The 20,000-nt window shown below is 33.9% G+C and overlaps 1 protein-coding gene and 2 long non-coding RNA genes across 13 annotated transcripts in view; 2 read left to right on the top strand and 1 right to left on the bottom strand.

The window, feature by feature from the left end:
• The window catches only part of LOC141377110 (uncharacterized), a 155,913-nt gene extending 150,206 nt beyond the window's left edge, over positions 1 to 5,707 (top strand). Inside the window, exons 5-6 of the long non-coding RNA XR_015505677.1 lie at positions 3,292 to 3,330; positions 5,403 to 5,707. This is a non-coding gene — a long non-coding RNA (uncharacterized LOC141377110). The remainder of the gene's footprint in view (positions 1 to 3,291; positions 3,331 to 5,402) is intronic.
• Positions 5,708 to 10,750: 5,043 nt separating this feature from the next.
• LOC147834107 (uncharacterized) lies at positions 10,751 to 13,920 on the bottom strand. Its single transcript, XR_015505671.1, has 2 exons — positions 13,663 to 13,920; positions 10,751 to 12,736 (listed from the first exon to the last, which is right to left on the bottom strand). It is a non-coding gene; the product is annotated as an uncharacterized LOC147834107 (long non-coding RNA).
• Positions 13,921 to 15,214: 1,294 nt separating this feature from the next.
• The window catches only part of meis1b (Meis homeobox 1 b), a 598,746-nt gene continuing 593,960 nt past the window's right edge, over positions 15,215 to 20,000 (top strand). For all 11 annotated transcript variants that reach the window (XR_015504914.1, XR_015504910.1, XR_015504909.1 and 8 more), the window contains 5 exon segments: positions 15,215 to 15,860; positions 17,229 to 17,449; positions 18,583 to 18,724; positions 18,929 to 18,979; positions 19,413 to 19,463. Coding sequence is in view for 2 of the 11 variants with exons in the window: in XM_087277344.1 (XP_087133470.1) it covers positions 15,849 to 15,860; positions 17,229 to 17,449; positions 18,583 to 18,724; positions 18,929 to 18,979; positions 19,413 to 19,463 (477 nt within the window). In the remaining 9 variants the exon portion in view is untranslated.

Below are 20,000 nucleotides of genomic sequence, written 5' to 3'. Positions count from 1 at the left end.
GATAAAGTGTGTGTATGGCAAAGTTAGCCTTGATTATTACTGCCTACCTGAGCCGGTGCTCCAGCAAAGCAGAATGACCTCCACATGGCCTGACCTTCCCTTTTATTCTGCTTAAGAGGCAGGCTTAGGTAACTGCTAAGGTAACTGATGCTACTTTCTCAGAAAATCAATAATTAAATTTGGTCGTACATGGACTGGTGGCCTGCACCTGAACTGGAGTTTTGTTTTCCATCCCCCCTCACCAAAGTGGTCCAGCATTCTCTCCAGATTACTTTACGCCATGTCAGATCACATACAATATACCAGTCAAGTTCGGACACATGTGCTCGTTATTTAGTATGACTATTTTCCTTATTTTAGAACAATAGTGAAATCTTTAATCAAAAGTAGTACGGAATACAATATCTTGACAGTCTGGGAATTATTAAAAAAGTTGATGCACTTAAACAACTTTCTGAAATGCTTTATTAACATATATTTATATACATATATTTATATATATACATATATATACACATATATATATATATATATATATATATATATATATATATATATATATATATATATATATATATATGTATGTGTGTATATATATATATTTATTTATATATATATTATATATATATATATATATATATATATATATATATATATATATATATATATATATATATATATATATGTATATAAATATATGTATATATATATATGTATATGTATATATATATATATATATATATATATATATATATATATATATATATATATATATATATATATATATATATATATATATTTATTTATTTATTACTTAATTGAAGTTCACCTGTGGAAGATTCAGTTGATTGGACATGATTTGAAAAGGCTTACACCTGTCTATATAAAGTCCCAGGGTTGACAGTGCATGTCAAAGTACAAACCAAGCATGAAGACAAAAGAATTGTCTGTAGACCTCTGAGACAGGATTGATTTTTAATTTGTAATTACCAGTGTTGAGGAAAGTAACTTTTGAAAGTAATGCATTACAGTATTACTTTTCCCCCCAAACTAGTTGCTTTACTTAGTTACTTTTTATAAAAAGTAATGTGTTATGTTACTTTTTCATATCTGCCTGAGGCTTGATCTCTTACAGAACTTGCAGGGTATTATTCTTCTTTTAAATATAGGAGGTCTGCATTTAGTTACACACTGTATAACCTACAACTTCATTTACCAGATTAACGAATATATGGCGGCTATACAGTACATGCAGTATATGTAGATTAATGAAAATTGAAAGCAATGTGTTTGGTACTTTTGAATTTTTGCCTTATTAATCCAGTAAAATCCCTGTCCAATAAGACAATCCCCCTTTTCTTCCTTGTGTTTAAAATAATGAGATAACTTCCATCACAGAAATGTAAGGCTCTGCCATCTTGGTTTCTGTCTGTTCCCGCGGGGAGCTCATTCTCTCATTGAGTGTGTGATTCAATGTGATAACACAAATTTTAATTCAGCAAATTATTTTATTAAAGCGAATTAATTAATCTATTTTTTACTAATTAATCTACTTTTTTAAGTAACTCAAATAGTATTACCTATTTTTTAAGCAATGTGTTAAACAAAAAAAATTTGATTCAAAGATGATTCCTTGGATTTACTAATTTCTTTTTTAAATGGTTGTAAACAATGTTTTTGGGCTTAATTTAAACAAACATAATAAGTTGAACATTACTAAATTTAATTTGTTTAAATTCAACAAATAAATTATTTGCAGCAATTTTTCTGACATCATTTTTTTCAGTGTATTTTACTCGTTACTTGGAAAAGTAATATTATATAGCTCACGTTACACACAACACTCAACAAGTTACAATCATACACTTAAAATGACCTTTGTTGCTTGGTAAAACCACTTATGAGTTGAAACAACACAATGATTATTTATTTGGGTTGGACAACTAAATCAGTTAATATTTAGTCCACTTACATTTGAAAAAACCCAAAGTTAACTTAATCAATTTGTGTTGGGACAACATGAAAGAATTGTGTGGAACCCAGCATTTTTTTGTGTGTGTGTGTGTGTGTGTGTATTTCGCAATAACCCAAGCATTAAAGACTTACAAAAGCATTAAAAATATAATGTTGCTTACTCCAAACTTTTGGAGCAGCAGTGTAAATGTGGAAGTCTTCCTATACCATCAGTTACCTCAGCTGTCAGTTTCCTGTATATGTTTAAAGGGTGTTGTGGCATTACTGTGTTGTAGTTATCACCTTATCTGATGTTGTTTTTGTGTCGAATGGAGCTGTAAACTCATTTAACGGGGTGCTGCGTGTGACAGTGGTGTAAACTTCTCCTCTCAAACAGCACGTCGGTGTAAAGCACATTCCCTGTGGCCCGCATCAACGCCGCTGTTCCCAGACCATTTGTTCACAGATGCAGTCCTGCGTTCCTGTGCCATGAGAACCTCACCTTGAGAGTGAGAAGTGGCCAACCCTACACTGAAAATATGATTCACTGTATTTACTAAAATTTTCTTTAAAGGTAAGTGGTCGCAAACAATTTAAATGGCCTGAATTTAAACATATAAGTTTACCATCACTTAATGTATTTGTTTGTTTAAATTCAGCCCATATAAATTGTTTGCAACCACTTAGCTTAAAAGAATTGTAAATACAATTTTTTCAGTGTATTCCTGTAAGCTGGCTTAAGCATTAAAGAATCTCTTACTGATAATAATAATAGGGCTCTGTTGTTATTTAGTGGTGTTAAATGTAACAGCTTTGGTTGCTAGGATTTTACCATTACAAATATAGTAGGTAAATTACCTTATTTTTGCAGTAAATTACTTTATTTCTTTAACTTATTGTCATTAACCAATGTTTTGAAGTACTAATATCTATCCAACATCACAAACAACTTTTCATCATGTGAACCGAAAGAAAGCATGTCATGGTTAGTCACCGCATAATAAACTAACTTTTAACAAGGTTAGGAATTTTACAGTATTTTCAAAATCACAGACATTTTTTTAAGTGCATGTACAGTCTAAAAAATGATAGGGTGTTATAACCAAAAGTATTTAATCAAAAGTGTCCCTATTTAAAGAGACAATTAACCCAAAATTTTACATTTACTTACTCTTTTCTCTCCCTTAAGTTATTGTTCCAAATCTTTATGAGTTTCTGTTTTCTCTCGAACACAAAAGAAGATATTTTGAAGAATGTTATTAACCAGAAATTATTGATTTCCATTGTAAGAAAAACAAAGTTTTCAACATTTTTCAAATTATCTTCTATGTTTAACAGAAAAAAAAAAAACTTGAACAGGACTGTGCCAAGCAAAGGGTGAGTAAATAATGACAGATTTTTATTTAATTTTTTTTTTGGTAAACTATCCCCTTAATTATAAAAAAAAAAATATATATATATATATATAAATAAACACACAATTTTTTTATATTTAATCTTACATCCATCAACAGCCGAATGGAAAAAAAAAAAACCCACACACGTTTTGGCTCGAAGGTGTTCTTTAATGTGCTAAAAAAATTAAATCCCCCTACCTGCTTTTTTAATTCATTATACTCATGTCATCATTCATTAAGCATTGTTCACTATCTATTAACACACGTACAGTATGTAATACATTTAAATGTTGAACAATTGGCATGAGTGCACTGTATAAACCATCACCTGCATCAGTGCATTAAAAAGTAAATTACATTAGTAAAGTAAATTACATTAGTAAAGTAAATACATTACAGTAAATAAGCCTACAACATAAGATACAAAGGATCATATTTATCATAATATTTTTAACAATTTAATAGTTGAAAACATAGGTAATTATTTAATCACTAACATCTGCTATCCAAATTCAATTTCAAAATATATAACAATGGGAAATACAATGATTAAAACCATGGGAAATACTCCCAAAATACTTATTGGGAAATACTTATTGTAATAAATAATCATTGATTTTTACTCTACATATTCAATATCTTAAAAGAACAAAAAGGTTGCATTAAAAAGTTGAATTAAATGTTGCACTGTAAAAAAATATGACAAAAAGTACTTCTTAATCAGTTAATCATGTTTAGACATTTTTTTTAAGTTACGCAAAGTTTAATTAAATATGCAAATCAGTTTGACTGATGTAAGTAGACAATTAGATGTCCATTTGATAAAAAAAGATATATATATATATATATATATATATATATATATATATATATATATATATATATATATATATATATATATATATATATATAATGGCAGTAAGATTTTCCACAAACTCCACATAGAAATGCCAACTGGTCTAGCCGGGGCTCAAACCACCGACCTTCTTGCTGTAAGGCCATAGTGCTATCCACTGAGCCACCGTGCAACCAAAAGAAAATATAATTAATAAATATTATTATTTATTCATGCTACTGAGTCAACATTTTAAGTTTATACATTATATCCAACGTTCTGCTAGCTATAATAATTCTTTATCACCTCGTCTGCGTGATCTGAAAATTTGTTTTGAAGTTATGGATTCTAATTTTTTTAATGGTTCGTCCCAGCAGGTTAAACTATCTGCTAGAAATGAAGGTAGAAAAGCTGTCACTCGGCACCCTTTCAAAAGATACAATTACAGGACCTTTGGGTAGAAACAACTCAATTTTGGGGGGTGTAATTTTACTGAACATTTATAATTATTTTAAATATGTGGTTCACGAGAATCTGCTTGGTTTAAAATCAAGATTTTGTAACTTTTTTGGGAACGTCTGTACACTGTAATAAATGCAAGGTTGCACACATTTCATTCATGTTGGTCCAACACAAATCCATCAGGGCAACGTAACTAATTCGAGTAGATTGAACATAAAATAGGGCAGAAGGTGGCGCAGTCGGTAGCACAATCGCCTCACAGCAAAAAGGTCGCTGGTTTGGGCCTCGGCTGGGTCTGTTGGCGTTTCTGTGTGGAGTTTGCACGTTCTCCCTGTGTTTGCGTGGGTTTCCTCCGGGTGCTCCGGTTTCCCCCACATGTGCTATAGGTGATTTAAATAAACTAAATTGTCCGAGTGTGTGCAAGAGTGTGTGGGTGTTTCCCAGTGTTGGGTTGCAGCTGGAAGGGCCTCTGCTGCGTAAAACATGTGCTGGATAAGTTGACAGTTCATTCCGCTGTGTCAACACCTGATTAATAAAGGGACTAAGCCGAATGAATAAATGAACATAAAACAATTTGGTTTTTCAAAACCATTTCCAGTTGTTTTGTTTCAGCTTATTATAAATAATTTGAACAAGCAGCAGAAGTCATTTTGAACTCTATTTTATTCTTCACATCATTCAGAATGTGAAGAAAATTGTACAAATAAAAGTATTGTTAAGCCCCTCTCTCTTTCTCCCTCTCTCTCTGGTTTAAGTTTCCATTAGGGACTCGGCGAGACCCTCAGCATCAGACCCCATTCAGTCTATTGTTAATGGAGAGCGTCTACAATCAAAGTGTGGAGTGTTTGGGTCAGAAGCCTCAGCGATTGTGGCCTACCCCAGGGCAGAAGTGCGGCCCCCAGGGACACAGGCTCACCAAGCTCCTTTACGCCGCGCAGCTACCAGCTTCAGCCTGGGGACTCGAGTGCTTCAAAGAGCTAATGAGCAACTCCAGAAATGTTTGCTTGATTGAGTGTGTGGTTCACTTGAAGGCTAGCTTTCTTCTAGTATCGATCCGCAGGTGAGGTCTTCTTTTGCACGAAAAATAAATACATAAACACAAGCAATATTTTTGTTGTCATCAAATATTGTGTTTATCAGGTTAAAAAAAGACCTCTAGGTTATTAGCATTGAAATAATATACAGTTGACAGCAAAAATGATTTAATAAATGATAATTATTTATTATTTTATCAACAATTTCGCTTTATTTTGTTTCATTAATTTTTTAACTATTTTTCAGATCAATATTATTAACCCCCTTAAACACTTAATTTTGATTGTCTACAGAACAAACCACTGTTATACAATGATTAGCCTAACTACCATAAATTTAACCTATAGTATGCCTTTGATTGTTACTTTAAGCTGAATACTAGTATCCTGAAAAATGTCTAGTAAAATATTTTATACTGTCATCATGGCAAAGATAAAATAAATCAATTATTAGAAATGAGTTATTAAAACTATTATGTTCAGAAATGTGCTGAAAAAAATCTCTGTCAAGCAACTTTTCTGGCTTATTTGATGGCATTTATATTCTCTATGGTAATATTCTTAGTCTAATTAAACCCACAGGCCAATTAAAAACAGATCCAAAGTTATTCATGACTCATATTGTACATATGGGCGTGCCCAAGATTGGTCCTAAATTGTTGTCCCTCCCCATAATACTCATTACCAAACACCTCATCTTAAACTATTACATTGTAGTCATACATTTCACTCTTCCCTTAATGCTCATTGATTATTGAAGTTTAGCTGTTAAATATTAGTACCACGTCATATCATTAATCATTATTTATATACCAATATAGTAGTATTATGACTACTATTCTTTTTTTTTTTTTTTAACTGTGTGTTCTTTCCCAGAGATGGGTTGCAGCTAGAAGGGCATCCGCTGTGTAAAAACTTGCTGGATAAGTTGGCGGTTCATTCCGCTGTGGCGACCCCGGATTAATAAAGGGACTAAGCCGACAAGAAAATGAATGAATGAATGTCTGTGTGTTCCCCCCTAATACCCAGTAAAAAAAAATCTTGCTGCACCTAATTTATTCTTGTTGTCCCAACACAAATCGATTAAGATAACTTAATTGTTTTTACAAAATTAAGTGGATTGAAAATAAAACTATTTATTTGTTACCAAAAAACTAAAGAATTGTGTTGATTCAGCTCATGTTAAATAAATAGCTTGAACAAGTAACAAAAATATTTTAGAGAGTAATAAAGGGACCAAGCTGAAGCAAAATAAATGAATGTTTGTGTAGTGACCTTAAAAGGATAGCTCACCCAAAAATTAATAAATGATCTGAAAATTACTATGGAAGTCAGTGGGTGTCAGCTGCCGGGATTCTTCTAAACATTTTTCAATGTGTTCAATAGATAAAAGAAACTCAAATAGGTTGTGAAGGCTGAGTATGATGGGAGTCTTTTCCTTTTTAGGGTAAACTATCTCTTTAAAATCATTTTAGAGACAACTAAAATCAGAAAATCAGAAATCAGAAAGAGCTTTATTGCAGGTATGTTTGCACATTCGAGGAATTTGTTTTCGTGACAGAGCTTCTACAGTGCAACAAAATTACAAAGACAGGACAAAATACAGATAATAAATATATACAAAAGCAGTAAGTAGTGAATGCAAATATACAAACAGACAAGTGTATATAACTATGACTTGTGAGTCTGCAATTTATCTTAATATCCTAATAGTTTAGTTGATTTATTTGTGGAGGGGGCATTCTTATCTAGAGAGCAATTCATAAATTAGCTTGGTTTTCTATTAAAAACATTTCAGTAGACAGACACATTAAATAATAAAATATAATGATATTATGAAAATATTATTACCACAAATATTAATGATACATCTTGTACTCATGGGTGTCTCCTAATTTCAATACAGTAAAATTGTCTGTACATAAAATTGTCTGTCCTTTTAATAATCATCCATCCACATGGTTTAACAAACTGAATTTGTAGTTGTAAACTTTAAACTTTCCATTTAATCAAATGCGTTGTTAGTTCAAATGTATTTACTACTTTGCCAGATAGACTAGCTAAATAAATAAACACAGACAAGAAGTATGGATGGATTTTTGAAAGGTAAAGAGACATTTTGCTTCAATGCTATCAATCAACATGGTGTATGAGTGTAAAACTGTAGTAGCAAAATAAATAGGGTACATGCACAGATAGTGTTTCTTCCCATATCGAAAAACTTCCGGTGAATGGTCATTGTAATTTTCTTCAATATTTTATGGTTCCTGTTACAGGATTGATGTTGTAATATAATTAAAATATAGTCAGTTAAATTGACTTCAGCATTAATTTAGTTGTTGAAGCGGTAACCAAGATGAAAAGCTGTTTACATGCACGCGCATGTCAGGATCTGTAGACGAGGACAGAAATGCTATTGAAAATACTTGAGTAAAAAAAAAAGTTTATATTTATAGACATAGCGCATGAAATATAATTTAATGCAGTGCTTCTTGTACAATCTGAGATCCTGTTTTTATTGAATATCAGTCAGGCAATAGAGTTTGTTGATTTAAAAAGAAAAACAGACCTTATATGCGCCAACTTTCTTACTGCATACACGGGAAGCGTTCAATCCAGGTTACTGCAAAATTAAAAGTCCTTCTGCATACTTCTGCTTATACACTATTTTCAAACAATTTTAACAAACAGTTTTAGTAAAATGCTTGATTAGGAGGTCCACACATGTTTACCAATATAACATATTATGGTTCAAAGCTACGAAGACATAAACCAACAGACTCATTTGACATTATTTAAATCAACCCAACTCTGAAAAAGAAAAAAGAAGTCTTACTCTCCAAATCTTGCAATAAATAATTTCTTAAAATTTCCTTCCTTGTCTTGACGTAACTCCAACTACACTCAAACAATGTTTTTGCTGCATATTTAAACTACTTAGTTAAAACGAGCTGAATCTAAACAATTTTTGAGATTGTTTCAGGACATTGACAATTGTCTCATGTTCAGTCCATTTAAATTTGTAAAAAAAATTATAAAATAAGGTAATTTAATCAATTTGTGTTGGGACAACGTGAATGAATTTTGTGGAACCTAGCATTTTTTACAGTGCACTGTAAAACCTGATAAGGAAAGCTAAATAAAGCTGTTTAAGGAAAGGATTGTGGCACACCATTTAAATTTTGAAACAAAGTGGTTTGAGTACTGTAAGCTATATGACTATGACTATGAGTTAAAAAACAAATCTATATGAGTACTGTGAACTTACTCCATTTATGTTTAAGTAATGAGGTATTTAAGTAACTTATTACCTTCAACCGAGTTCAAAACTCTTTTCAAATGAGTAGAAATAACTTTCAGTAAATTTTAAGTTAACTACACTCATTTCATTTGATAAAGATTACTGTTAGATTTTACAGTGTTTAGATACTCAAATGGTTTGGTAATGCTTCTTAGAGTTAACTCAAAAAATATAACTAATTTCTTCATAACTCATTTGTTTTGATTTTTGCTTATTAAAGTCATTCGTGTGTTACGATAACTCTTTTTCATTGAGTCAAAATTGTAAACATTATAAGTTAAACTAACTTTATTCATTTAGTTATTTTGACTGTTAGTTTTCACAGTGTGTAATAAGACATTCAGTTTTGGAAATACTACTTATTACACTCAAACATTTATTTTCCTTACTTGTTGTTTTTCCATGCTACTTATTTAAAATGAACTGAAACAACACAGTTCTTGAGATTGTTTAAGGACAATGTGATTGTTTCATGTTCAATCAACTTAAATTGTAAAAAAGAATTAGGTTAACTTAATTTGTGGTGGTTAATTGCGCTGTGGTGGCGAACCCTGAAAAATAAAGGGAATAAGCTGAAGGAAAATGAATTAATGACTAATCAATTTGTGTTGGGACAACGTGAATGAATTGTGTGTAACATTTTCTTACAGTCTATTAGACATTCAGTCTTGGAAACTTATTACACTCATTTTTTCCCTTGCTTGTTCAAATTTAAAACGAGCTAAATCAACACAGTTCTTGAAATTGTTTTGGGACACCTTAATTGTCTCATGTTCAATCAACTTAAATTTGTAAAAACAATTAAGTCACCTTAATCGATTGGAGTTGGGACAACTTGAATGAACTGTGTGGAACCCTCCCTTTTTTAGAGTGTATGGTTGTTTTTAGGTCACTGGATCAATAGTTTTTACAGTTCGTACTCAATTGAAATAGTGGTCTTGAGCAATACATCAAAATAATAATAATAAATAAATAAAGAAAAGAATAAGAAAAAAAAACACAAATGCAAGAAAGCAGATGTGATGAAGTGCACGACGTACACTGCATGGCCCGGCCCTCAAGGATGGTCTTAATATTAGGACACCCTCTCGGCGTGCACAGACAGAGCTCATTAGTGTGTGCTGGTATACTCTGAGCCCAGGCCTGGCTCTCCCTGTGTCCTTGCACGAATATATATGGGTCTTCACACGTCCTCCGCAAAAGCACTCTTTCGCCGCCACCCTCCCCTTTTTTTCCCTCTTCTCTCTTTCTCTCAAAGGTGCTGATCAATTCACAGCCTCCTCCTGAGGTGTGAGACTCATCCCTGCACTTTGTGATTGGCTCAGGCGCCACAACCTCCACGGTTCACTCCCGTACTCTTTCTCCCCCTCTCGCTATCTCTCAGTGAGGGCAACTCTTTTCACCTCTGGGCTCTGCCAGCCTGTGGCCAGGCTTCGGTCAAATGAAATCACACTAATCAAACTCTCCCCCCCTTCTCTCTTCTCCTTCTCTCTCTCTCTCCCACTTTCTCCTCCTCTCTCGTGGCTCTGAGCCCATTAGCACACCTGAAATAATAACTCAAGTGACAAATGTTTTGGCACTTATAGCTGATAGACCAAGAGAAAGGGTGGGAGAGAGAGAGAGAGCACACTCAGAGACTCAGACTGAGGATTTTCCAATCCCAACTGTGTCAAAAGGGAAAGCTGACAAATTCAGAAATCATCATACAGTATGTGAAATCTCATAAGCTTCATGTTAGTAATCATGTTTTAAAAATGACAGTACAATATTTGTGTGTTGATTTAAAATTTATTCTCATATTCTGACATTTGCAGTGATAGTGGCATTGATAACATTTGAACAACACCCTTACATATTCAGTAGGCCAGATGCATACATGTAACAACACACTGATTTCTCTGAAGTGCTTTTCTTTATGCTTCACTGATAAGCTGCTATTGCAAGCTGTAAAAAAACGGGAATCCCTATAGTAAATTAAACTAATCTATTTTTTGAAAGTTTAATGTAAGATAGTAAATTGTGAAGATAGTAATTTGTAAAGTGATGTTGACTCTTCTCTACTTCAGTGGTTCATTTTTTTGTTCATTTTAACGGAGACATGACTTTTAATCATATTCATTTTGATTTATTTACATCTAGCACGGTTTATATTATTATTATTATAAATATTTTTTTCTTTTAATTAATTGTTTTATTTGAATTTCTTTCACTTGTTCCTAATTGTTTTTTTTTTGTCAGTAACAGGATAATCAAAAGTACGCAGAAAACATTAATAAGTTAATTAAAGTTACTTGATTTTTACTTGCCAAATTAATTCAGTAAAAACTGGACAAATGAGACATTTTCTGACGATCGGTCTTCAGTGTTGTTAATCACAAACATTATTACACATATACTAAATGAAAAAGCTACGTAAAGTCTCATCTCGTGCTTTCATTGATAAACAGTTCAGCGCGTTTTACCTACTTAAGGAATATATATTTAAGACAAATGAGCGTACAGGTTACCATATATTAACCATTGACGGATTTATTAATGAGCCGTCATTAAAATATTACTTTGTCAAATAGTTTGAAATGCAAATTCCGTTACTTAAACTTTCATAATTGATTATCATAATTAACAAACTAATAATTGGAGCTTTTATTTAGAAGCGGCGCAGTATGTTTTGAATGCAATTCGCCTGTTTTTTTTTTATGACAGAAACGTCTCTCATTAAGTAACAAAGGAAAATAATTCTTTATGTTTCCAGTAGAAGGCGCACATGATCAAGCATACAGGTCACTGCAAGCCTTTGCATATGACAAAATATGCAATATTTTTCTTTTTAGATCTCGTGTATTAGTGTACACTAATGCAGATTCAATTGTCCTGCAGTGTATTTCTTAAGGAAAGTATGTTGAAATCAAAACAATGTCAAGCTAAATAAAATAACAAAATAGTGCACTTACAGAAAAGCACAATGCGAAATTAATTAAAAACACAGACTTAAAAAATATATATGTAAATATTCAATCTAAATATGACTATAAATAAGCGTAAAATAAACAATCTTAACTGTCAACACAGCGCATTATTTGGTTTATTTAAAATGCTTCAACAACAACAACCAAAAGTTAAGAGCCCAAATACTCCAACTTTAACTACACCTGTAATATATAATGTAATTTGGCATTTTTAAATCTTCTCACAAGTTGTAACCTACTTAAAATATCTGGACGCAGAACACGTTTACGTAGCCTCGAATAGGCCTATTTATGAACTATTAAAAGTTTTCTTTTATGCGAGAGTTTTGTAATCACGGTACATTTATAAAGCTGTCGAGGTGATGAATTTAATTTCCCCGCAATAGTAAATACTGTTTATCTCGTGTTATTTTAATTGTAGTAATTGTTGAAAAACGTCTCTGCTGCACTTGGATTAGAAAACGCAAGTAAAGTCAAATAAATAAATAGCTTACCGATTAGGAGATTTTGTATATTCACACACTGCGCATTTTGCAAACACTTGAAACACACTAAGAGCATTATAACCAGGCAGTGGCAAGATCAAGAAAAAAAGTTATAGCCTGCTGTTTTATCCCAGCGCGTCTTACCCATTCCCGATAGTCTTGTAAGTTTCAGGCAGTTGTCAGTAGTGGAGAAGGCAGGGTTCACTGCTGACTGGCCCCTGGTCGCGGATTGCTGCGGGGGGATATAAAGGATGACCTCCGTTTGACTTCTGAACCACAGCGGCATGTTGCTTTCAATAGCGACTTAGAGAGAGAAAGATTCAAATGAATAACAAATATTGAGGCAGAATGGGAACATTCTTGCATTAAACATCTAGATGGCATCACGCGTTCTTGTTTTTTTAGATTAAAGCTAAATTTTGTGTCTGGTAGATGAAACTGCCGAATTGTCGGTATGACACTAATACAAAAAAATATATATTGTATATGGTACTTCACACTCTAACTTATATGTACAACATACTAGCTGTTCCTAGCTATATAATTTGGTGTATTTATATCTAAATATTAAATTAATTTGCTCAAATTAAGCCAAATTCAAACACTTTGAAATATACTCAACCTCTTTGCGTAAAGTTGTACAATTTTTCTCAGTGATGCATATGCTCCATCTTTTTCAGTTTATAATGCATCAGTCGCACTCAGTTCAATTCACTCGGTTAAATTTCGGACTTGTTTTTAAACTCTCTTTTTGATTTTACTTTCAATGATTCACATCTCTTTCTTAGCCCAAATTATCCTAAATGATGGCATTAACTCGGTGATGCGTGCTGCAATCTGCTGACCCTCACTAAAAGGCAACCTAAACAGTGAAAGTCCATGCCCTCATTGTGCTCTATAGCGTCCTTTTATAGATGCTAATTGAAGGAACTTAATTACTTTATAATGCTATTCTGGTTCTGTGACAGCAGTTAAGCGTTTGGGTAAGCACAGCTTTCATGTCATCCCGTTTGCTTCTCACATAATTGAGACAAACGCAAAACTATTGTTAAGACTACAAACATCAATAAAACAAATAAGTTTACTCAATGTACATCCAATTCATTATATGTTGTTACGTACATAATTAGGTGAAATTGTTAGACATATTTAACGAACAGTAATTAAGATAAACTAAAACTATATATTTGTTTGGAGACGTTCTTAAGATAAACAGTGCAACTACTTACCGACAAACGCGTGCGTGTTTATCTGTGGTTCTAGTCGTATATCTGTAATATATCTGTTGCATGAATCCTTCTTTCATTTGTGTTTAAGTCCACATCAGATCCGTCGCCCGCGCAGCGCGCACCCTTGGTTTGCCGAGCGCTTTGGGGATTTGATAGTAATTTCATGCCTGTAAATGTGCGCGCCGGATCCTGTCGCTGCTCTTCTGCGGGAAACGGGGGTCGTGTGATGCTCACGGCAGCTGATAAGACACTGTTGCTCGCATTAATCGCTTCTGATCGATGACAGATGCTCCTCTGACAAACTTCATACACCTTGTCACCGGGTCAGTTGTATTGGCCACAATGGAGCGCTTCAGACTACATCAATCAGTTTTTGTTTAAAGCCTCTTATAGCATTTTATGGAAGATGTAATATTCATAAAACAACCATCTCGATTTATTTAGGGGCTTGTACTTTAAATGTAACTCAGCACAAGTGACCTCTCCAAAATGTTAACGTAAAAGGTCGTACACACTAGCATTAAAATGCATGGTAAAAGTTGTATCCACTAGTTTAATTATAAATATTGATAGAGAGGCACAAACTAAACATTGCAAATTGCACATGTATATAAACAAATAAGAATATTAAAACAAACATTAACTTTTATATCTTGAAAATAATAATTGTATCAGTGGCTACAATGTGTGTTAGACAGATAGAGAATGACTGTGCTAGAGAGTGAGCATTAGAATAGACAAAACAGAATATGGAGACTACATTTTCCCTCCAGATTACAATATTTTCATTCCACCCTTTCTTCATTTATGGAAGCATATCAACTGATAAATTAATGATTGATCATTCTTTGCACCAATAGATGGCTTGATTCACTGTAACACACTTTCATTGGACACTGCACCAAACTCCTAAGATCCTACAGTAAGTGGATGAGCCCATTCACAAATGGCGGGGGTGTTTCGGCTGAGAGCGCGGCACATCACCGCTGAAGTACAGCGTATGCTGTTCCCGAGTAATGATGTTTGCGTGAAATGTGAAGTATATAGACATGTTGTAAAAACAATATTTCGTGTTATTAGTGCAGAACATCCCATTTGCATGGGCTTTCGCGTAAAAGTATACACATAACGTATGGGGAAACTTCATTACGCACCTTAAAAAGGGTATCCAAGTTTCTCTACTATTGTAAATAGTTTTGCGTTCTCCATTTCGGATACCCATATCAGAGCTTATAATAAACATAAGCGATGTTGAGAATGGATCCACGCTCCCTTTGTTATCATTATGTTTTTATGTAATGATTTATAAAGGTTAGCCTACTATTGTATGCATTGGCGTGCATTACGCACGCATTGCTATCCAAGGGAAACAACCAAAAGCACAACGCGGTCTCTGCGTGTTATTCCTCGGTTCGTGCTGAATCGTGGAAGTGGTCTGCGCTTTTCTGCGTCCCACACATTTCACCCCCCTGCTTTAGCAGGAACTTGATGTAGCCCATCGCATTGTGCAAGACGCGACCTGTTATGGCCACCACTACTTCCGGGTTTCAGCAGTCTGGTCCAGATTCAGCTGCTGAGCCGCGTTCAACACACACTCATTGTACACAAACGGGGAAAGGCAGCTCGCAGCATCGATCGTGGCTCCTTTAAGAAAAACTAAGCCAGAATTATCAGCCCACCTCCTCTTGATCTCATTTAGAAGCTATTGCATAAAAAATCAACTCAGGAGCCGAGAGTGATCAAAGAAACGAGAGAGAGCTTCATTTTTGTACATTTGAGTAGTATTCTCGTTAGGGGTGCTAACCAGTGGAAGCGCGCGGAGGATCATCATTCATTCAGCACTTTGACAAGCTCGCGTTTGATTGATTGACAGCCGGAGTGGCAAAAAGCCATGAGATGCGTTAGTTTTGTCTGAGGGGCTATTTTCATACAGCTTTGGAAAAGAAGATTTTGCTCGATCCTTGTCGCTGTCCAGGGGAAAGAACGCGAAGGGGACCTATCGCTGAACGCGTCTGGCTGAACTTGCGGTGAAGGACTGGCTTCACATCGCTCGCTCGAAACAGGCATTTGGATTTTTTGGGCAAAACATATCCCACATTTGGAATTTGCGTGTTTATTTCCTATTCACCCTGGCCTCATAGGGGATATATTTTTGACTAAAGGAAGACGAGGGAGTGTGGAGGGCGATGGCGCAGAGGGTACGTATCCCGAAAAGTTTCTTCGACTCCGTATTGTTGAATGCAGTTGGAAATACTGAAACGTGGCCGATGACAGCCTCGCAGTCAAACTTTCTCTTCCTTTGACTTCTAGTTTTCACATTCAACTTTACATCGCTCACTTTCATGCACCCCTTTGTGTATAGTGTTTTGTGTGTGTGTATGTGTGTGTGTGTGTGTGTGTATGTCAATTTAGGGGGAAAATGATACTCTCTAATTAAGTTTGACAGGGAGCATTCCTAATTTTATAAACTATTGCCAGTTTTTACAGTACGCGTTTATTTAATCTTTTCATAAAGCAGAAACATTTAAAAAAAATTAAACTAGCTGTTTGAACAAGTCAGCTCTATTAATAAAAGTTATTATAATGCTTGTTATGATAACATACTATGCAGGAATATTAATAGGACGCAAAATTTATTTAGCCGTATTATTTTTCAATTCTGTGTAATAACAATACTTTCAAACAGCATTAGAGTGAAACTCTTGTGCGCTTCGACTTGTAAAGTTGACATTTACTAGTTGGCGACTTCTTTGCATTTGTAATCAAAAGTAAACAATCACAAAGTAGATTTCATCGCAACCCTCCGACCTTTTGCTTTTGATGGTAAAACTATAACAGCACCCTGCTGTCCTGCTAACACCTCTGTATATTTAGAAGGCAGATGTAATGTTTTCATCATCAGACTTTCTAAACAGTGTAATAAAACTTAAAATAACGACCATGATTAAGTATTAAAGTGTCACTGATACATTATTCGAAATAAATTAATCAAATATGTCATTTAAAAGCCACGGATGAACAATGTAAATTTGAATTTAATTAAACTAATTCTAAAAGTAGCCTGCTACGTGTGATTATATTTTAAAATGCGTAAAATAAGTATAGTTTGACAACAATATAATCAACAATAAATTACACAGTTATTACATGCTTACTACATTACCTATAACTTAAGTTTGAACTGTGGAAATAAAAATGAAAATAACAGGGACACAACTATGTTGTGCTACTCGTCATGTTTTGTGATGATCACAATAAAGCATTATTCCATATGCCGGACACTGTTTCCTAAATCTCCCTGTTTCAGTCTAATTTAAAAAATAACATGCTAGTTTTTTGTTGCAATAAATAGCATGTTTGCACGTAGTGTTACAACCACAAAACACCGCTTATATATTTAGTTAACAACAAAACAAAAGTGTTTTCATTTCGCTAAAGTCGTAGTTTTTTCCCTGGGAACATGTAAAGTAGACCCAGTTTATATTTTCTTTCAGTGTATATTTTATGCATTCTGTAAGTGGAAAAAAAGTGACAACCTGGGAATATTGCCATTCGTGTGTGTGCAGTACGAAGATATACCCCACTATGGGATGGACGGAGTAGGAATCCCGAGCACGATGTACGGGGACCCGCACGCCGCCAGATCCATGCAGGCTGTTCACCTGAATCACGGGCCCCAGCTCCACTCCCACCAGTACCCGCACACAGCCCACACCAACGCCATGCCGCCCAGCATGGGCTCATCCGTCAATGACGCTCTAAAAAGAGATAAAGACTCCATTTACGGGTACGTGTAGATAGCCAAGACATATATTTTATGATGAAGTTTGCCAATAACACATTATTGGACTCGTAATAGTTTGTGAAAACTCGAGGCGCCTTTACTGTTTAATCTAAGTTTTTGTTTTGTTTTAAATATTTTTTGTTCTTCTTGTTTAGATTAGTTAATCATTTAAAATGTTTGCTTTGTCCGTTTTGTCTCTATATTTTGATAAATAGGTTGTATATATTTTTTTGTTGTTGATGGTTTTCAAAATTCAAGCTATTTAGTAGTTTACTACTATAATATTTTGGTTGCTAAGTATTGTATTTTTTATAAAACATCGTTTCTCATGAAACATCCATATGTGTGTTACATTTACAACTTTTTAACAACACTTAACACCTAGTTATTTGAGACATAAAAAAACTCATTTAGACAGTTAAGTGATTCTTAAGAAAATTAAAATGAACACTAAACTACTAGGACTATTTTACAAATGCTCGAATTAAAAATGTATAAATATATCTGGATATGCGGTGTAACTCCAAATGCGCATAACATACAAAAGCTGCTGCACACAGCGCTGTGTATAAACGCTGTTGCCGTTGAAAACAGCGATTATACGCAGTAACAAGCTATAGAACTTCCTCTCATTCATTATGGATTAGATGCGTCCCTTAACATTTACACGAGATCTAGGTCCACTATTTGAACCATGGTTAAATTGCACGCTTGGCCTAGACTCAACTTGAGCATTTTAGGTGCTCTGACCTTGTAGTCCGCAGTTCATATTGACCGCTGTCTTTGATAATACGTTTAGGAATTCAAGTTGCAAGTGATTTGATACAGTGTACGCACAAGTAACAAGCTTGTTATAATTAATGTCACAACTAAATTATCAACACGAGCATATACGTGTAAACAAGCAATTGCTATCAACGTGGCGCAAGGGTACGCAAGTGTTTTTTTTTTTTTTTTGTTTACTGACATAAATCATATTTAGTTTATGAAATCTTAACTTTTCAATTACAAATCAGATTGCAGTAAAGGTTTCAGAACTGACCCCTTTTACAATTAGAATGAGTTGTGAAGTGTTATTAAAAGTTATGTTATTCCAGAGTTTCCCTCAAACTGACCTCTATACTCTTTTATTCCAGGCACCCCTTGTTCCCTCTTCTAGCACTGATTTTTGAGAAATGTGAATTAGCCACTTGCACACCTAGAGAACCCGGTGTTGCTGGGGGCGATGTGTGTTCATCAGAGTCTTTCAATGAGGATATAGCAGTGTTTGCAAAACAGGTCAGAAACTGATTTATTCCGCAAAAAGTTTTTGCACATTTTTACTGTTGCGTTTACATACTCTTTGTAACTGGAAATTTTTATAGCCTACATGTGTTAAAAAAAACAATGTTTGAGCAACGCATTTAAATTGATTTTGTGGTTTTTTTTAAGAACTATTTTTTTTCTCACAATTTTTAATTATTTACATGCATATCGTCTCAGATTCGAGCAGAAAAGCCGCTATTTTCGTCAAATCCTGAGCTGGATAATTTGGTAAGTGTATTATTATATTTACAATTATTAGCATTGCTATTATTTTGCCTGTTAAAGTTCCAATCGAAAACTTATTTTAATTATTTAAATATCCAAAAAGTTTTCTTTACACAAAATAGTTTGATTATTTTTGTTTTTGACATGGGCTGAATTTTTAATTCAGAATATTTTTAAACATCGACGGGGACAGGTCCCTCTCACGTCCCCCTTATTAACACGTGAGATAGAGTGATCATTTATTCATAAACTAAAAATAATCTTGATTAATTGCAATGCATTGTATAAACAGTGATATCAAGTCATTAATGACTTTAAAATTAATAGATCAATTAGTTGTGAAACAATGAAATTGAAATATGAATTTGTCATGTTCCTGTTTTTTTCGTCAGAATTAAAGTAAACTTTTTTTCCTCTGTTTGTTAATTTTCCCCAGATGATTCAAGCCATTCAAGTTTTACGGTTTCATCTTTTGGAGCTCGAAAAGGTAAAAATTTACCCTAACTGGCCGGTCCTCTTTTCAAACCTATGGGCCTCATCTGCATAAATGTATTTTTCCTAGTCTGTTGTAATTAGTGTCAAAATCAATCATGCTGCCTATTTCTCCTCGTGTTTAATTACAATACAACCTGCTACCACGGCCACAGATATTTCATAGCAGTAATTTCCATGTTTCTTTGCTTGTTGTGCTATGTAACACTGTAGTGAGGTTTTCCTTCCTGTTTTACTTTTAATTAATTATTATAATTCAGACTATTTTAAACGACATCGAAAATCACATTGCCGAATAAAGTCGACCACGCTGATGGCACGTTTTGTGCGCTTATCTGTTATCAGCAGTACACTTTGGAGGAATTTTATCAACACCTGTTTCCACGACTAGAGTGGGCCTATCAAGTGATTTATCACCAAACCATATAGCATTACAGTACTAAATACACATCATAACTACTGGCTCCAAGTCTCTAGATATTTGCATGAGCATCTAGGGTTATTTGTGCTGAGATAACATGGCAAAGCGATA

This window comes from Danio rerio, chromosome 13, assembly GCF_052040795.2.
Source record: "Danio rerio strain M-AB ecotype USA chromosome 13, GRCz13ab, whole genome shotgun sequence".
NCBI lineage: Eukaryota > Metazoa > Chordata > Actinopteri > Cypriniformes > Danionidae > Danio > Danio rerio.
The sequence above is the reverse complement of the archived record's forward strand: the minus strand, read 5'-3'. Positions and strand labels throughout refer to the sequence as shown.